This window comes from Austrofundulus limnaeus, unplaced genomic scaffold (assembly GCF_001266775.1).
Source record: "Austrofundulus limnaeus strain Quisiro unplaced genomic scaffold, Austrofundulus_limnaeus-1.0 Scaffold57, whole genome shotgun sequence".
In the NCBI taxonomy this organism is placed as follows: Eukaryota; Metazoa; Chordata; class Actinopteri; order Cyprinodontiformes; family Rivulidae; genus Austrofundulus; species Austrofundulus limnaeus.
The window spans coordinates 2,002,830-2,007,319 of record NW_013952459.1 but is presented as its reverse complement, the minus strand read 5'-3'; the positions used below and the strand labels follow the sequence as shown (position 1 = coordinate 2,007,319).

Sequence of the window (4,490 nt, the reverse complement as noted above, 5' to 3'; positions counted from 1 at the left end):
TGCAACACTGAAAAATCTTTCTATCTATTTTGCTAATGGAAAAAGTTTCAAGAGTGACCCCAGTGAAAGGATATTGATGGGATTAAAAAGTGTCGGAGACAAACAAACAACTGACAAGAAGGAAAAAGTCATCACACAATCTTATCAGGCAGGAGGATGTGTGTTCGTCTGCGATGTGACACTTTGGTCTCAGAAGTTTCTGCTGTCTCCTTTGCAGAGACTCAAATTTCGAGCCCGTGCGAAAGTGTGCCCTCAACCACTTTCAAACACTTTTCACGGTATTAATCCCACCTCCCCACCCCCACCCGCCACCACGTAAGGACACAAAAAGAAATATGCAGCTAAAAAGTCGCAGGCCCATATGAGGAAGAAAGTAAATATTTAATGTTTGTTCCCTCTCCTCTTGATGGTAGGTGGCAGGTTTTGGCCGTCTGAACTGCATTTGCAGTAAACAGCCGGAGGAATAGAAACCCTGTGATTCCAGCTGATTGGATGCTGCTGAATGGAAATGTGTTCTGATTTGTGAGTATCAAAAATCTTTTACGTTTTAACACCAAGCAAAAGTTACTCCCAAATCACTCATCCGCCAAGATTTCTAAAGGCTTTGACGCCAAGCTCAAAGACTTGCACTTCTTAGTTAAGTGTGTTGGTTCTGAACATCACATCTATCCAAAAGCAGTGTGCAATGAGTGAGTCAACCTGAAACTGACAAATGCCTTCTATTTTTTTTATTTCTTTAATCATGAAATACTTGACAAAAAAAGATGGAAAAAGTTAAACATGGTAAATGCATATATTTAAATGAACAGAGGACCAAAACTGACATAATTAGAAAATAAAAGCAGAAATATATCAATGGACCAATGGATAAATAAATACACTGAAAACGCACCAATTAGAGGAGGAAAACACTTGTGCCCTTATTTTTAACTAAACCTTTTTCAGATCGACTGCGCATATGTTTGTTTAAAATGTAAAGTTGAGTTAAAAATAAAGGCACAGGTAAGTGTTTGTGTTTTCCTCCTAGCCTTTGTTTTTAACTAAACTTTAAACTAAACAGAGGCAGCACAAGCATGCGCAGTTGACCTGCACGTGGATCCTGCCCTTTCCTGTATGTTGACCAATAGGAGAGGAGCTGACCCAAGACGGACCGCCCACCTTATTTGCATAATGAAGCAGAAATGCACAAGATAACGTAAAAGCTGGAGAATGGTATAAATAAGCAGGAAGCTGAACATTATAACACAGAGGTGCCCAAAGTGGAACCTGTGGGCCAAAATTGGCCTGCCAAGCCATTTGATTTGGCCCACCAGCAGTTGTCCTGTTTACTAGATTGTAATTATGTTAAGATTAAATAAAACTGAATATAAAATACAAGTAACTACAAGAGAGATTTAGATCAGATTTAAGTCCATATCTAAATTTGCACAACTTATAAGACCCCATACACTCAAATTTTAAATGATGAAAAGTCCCATGAGCATTTGCTGCCTGAGCATAAGTTGAATTTTCTCCATGTCCATGGGCTGAAAGAAAAAAAAATGTGGGCAAACACTCTGGCTTTTAGCTTTATCATTAAAAAATAAAACAACTTTACTTAAGAAGTATTTACATTTCTTATATTATTGCATTTGGCCCACGACACTCAGATTGATTTTAATTTTGGCCCTCTCAGGGAAAATGTTTGGGCAACCAAAACCTAAAATGATACTAAAAGCTAAAACAAGCTAATCTCAAGCTAAAATAAAAGTCAAACGATAAAACAAAACGCTGTTCAAAATATGCAAAATATAGCTAAAATATAAAAAAAGTTGAAGGCTGAACGTAAAAGAGGCGAAAGCTGAATTGGCGAAAGGCTTGCAAAAAATCTCAGTAGGAAAGCTGAAAACCATATGAATGGGATGAATCCAAAAGTACTGCAGAAGGCCAATGGACAACAATAATATTTAGGGATTTTTTTTTTTTTTTACAAAACTGAATAGATCTTTCAGAATAAACTGCAAATTTATTTATTTATTTATTTATTTATTTATTTATTTTATTTTTTTTTTTTTTAATGATGAATGTTACAAAAACCAAAAATCCTCTCCTGGATGAACTTTGCAGAAGTTCTTTGATTTGCAAAACAAACAGGAAATGTGAAGTGTTCCTGCTGAATCAGCATCCACACAATTAACATTAAGGACATTTCTGACGGACCGAGCCGGACTGGACTGCTCCCCTCTCTCTCTCTCTCTCTCTGCAGACTTCAGTCACTCAGTAAGAAAGGAGCCTGTGGGACTTGTGCAAGTGTTGGATTGTTTTAAGTGTAACCGCTAGAGGGACACACATGCGCCCTCCGAAGTCTGTAAACACCGCGCTATCAGTGCGCACCGCTGAGAGAGCAGCGGTCAGGAAGAGTTGCCTACCTGTGTGACTTCCCACTATAAACACACGCAAACTGAGAGCCCCGGAACATTTGAAACATGACTTTGTTCGTCTAAAGACTTTTAGCTGCATGCCTGTGTGTGTGCGTGCGTGTTTATATATATATGTGTGTGTGTGTGCGTGTGCGTGTGTGAGGCGGACGGTGAGCTCCGACTCCTCCAGGAGAAGATCTGCTTCAGGCAGTCAGAGAGGACCGCAGCTCTGTCCCTCCTGCGCCTTACCACACATCCTATAGTGCATTTCAACTTTTTATGATTGTCTTTTTTTTTCTTTTCTAATACAACCGCACACAGGCTTTAAAGGATAACTTTTTTTTTTTTGGATTTTTTTTTCCTTTTTTTGAACTTCTTTGTAATAAATATGACAGGTCGCTTTGCTGTCACTTTTCTTTGGGATTTATTAGGCTGCGTGCCATTTCTTGTGCTGCTTCACTAGTTGGATAAGGAAGCAACAAAAAGGTGTGACAAGAGGTTGGCGGACAGCTGTGGATTTCTGCGAGTAACTCCTAGACTGTCCACATGGATTGAAGGGGGGGCATCGGCCGGACCCCCCTCTTGATTGATTAGTTATTAGTCATCCCTTTGGCTAAATGGGACCCACTGAAAAGGCACCGTGGAACACATACATGAATGAAATATTCCTGTGTCCCCTGAATGTCTCCAGAGTAGTTTTGCTTAAGAGAGGGGGTCGTGGCTTAGCAATATAAAGAGGGGAAAACAGCATAGCTTTATGGGTTTATTTAGACAGTTTATACGGTTTGACATTCTGCTGCTGTAAAAAAAAAAAAAAAGGACAGAAAGGAAAACTGAAGAGGATCCCAAAGAGACGAATATTTTTGGACATATGTTTCAGTTTTCCAGTTTTTTTATTTAATTTATTTTTATTTTTTTTTTTACTTTTTTTCCTCACGTTTGAAATATTTTTTTTTTTTTTTTTTTTTTTATTTTGTGGGGGTTCTTTCTTCTTCCGAAAAATGAAACTTTGGACATCACCCTGGGTGTCTTGCCTGGTGATTCTCCTCATCCTGTGTTTTGGATCAGAGTGCGGGACAGTCCGGAGGAAGGGGAGATCCAAGAGGGAGCTGGTGCGCCTGAGGGAGGCGAGAGCCACCACCCCGGGGGCTTGTGCCACGCGTCTGCCCCGGGTCAAGCGCTCTTTACCCGGCTCAGAGCGCCGGGTGCTCCGCCAGCGCCGGCGCTCCTCTCACGCCGAGGACACTTCTCCGCACCGGGGCAGAGCGGTCTATTTCACCGGCAGGGGAGACCAGCTCCGGCTTAAGCCCGGCGTGGAGATTCCCAGGGGCAATTTCTCTCTGGAGCTGTGGATCAAGCCGGAGGGAGGGCAACGATCGCCCACGGTGATTGCAGGTAGGAAAGCCCTCCACATCCTTCATGGCATTCTCACTTTTTTTTATTAGTCTCACTTCAAACTGGTAAGCACAAAACCAGTTGTTAATTCATTTATCCAGTTGTCTATCACAGAAGGCATGTGCACTTTCAGGGAGTTGAATATGAGTTCATTTATCTGACTAGACAATGATGTAATGCTCTGAAAAGTACAGCGGATATTTCAGGTAGTGCAACTAAAGTCACGGGAGATTTGGATATCTCATTTAAGTTTTGCCACTTCAAGAAGAAATTAACCAGTGTGGTGTGATTTTCTTTTGAAAGCGAATGTATTTTAAATAAAATCAAACCTCTAGAGTCAAGATTTATTTTAGTTTCTCAAACCTCCAGCCATAGTCTGCTGCGTCTTTTCAAGCGGCAGCTGATGTCACCGTGCGTAAAATGTAATTTTCTCCGGGACCGACTTGGCTATTTTAAAGCAATGATGTAATGGTCAAAAGTTTGTGAGCGAGCACGTCACGTCAGGCTCAAAGCGGGAGAAATGCGCGCGCGAGCGCGTGTGTGCGTGCGTTTGTGTGTGTGGAGGTGCTCAAAGCTTGCAGCTCAAGCCGCAAGCTCGAGTACCCCCTCCACACACACACACACACACACACACACACACACACACACACACACACACACCTTCCTCCCCATCACCAAATCGACACCTCTGGATTG

General features: G+C 41.6%; 1 protein-coding gene across 2 annotated transcripts in view; it reads left to right on the top strand.

Annotated features, from left to right (window-relative positions):
• The first annotated feature begins 3,147 nt into the window (after positions 1–3,147).
• pappaa (pregnancy-associated plasma protein A, pappalysin 1a) overlaps positions 3,148–4,490 on the top strand; it is an 88,822-nt gene continuing 87,479 nt past the window's right edge. Inside the window, exon 1 of one of the 2 annotated variants that reach the window (XM_014009390.1) lies at positions 3,148–3,794. In XM_014009390.1, coding sequence (XP_013864844.1) covers positions 3,401–3,794 — 394 coding nt within the window. In that variant the 5' untranslated portion in view covers positions 3,148–3,400. The remainder of the gene's footprint in view (positions 3,795–4,490) is intronic. The other variant, XM_014009389.1, reaches the window with a different exon arrangement.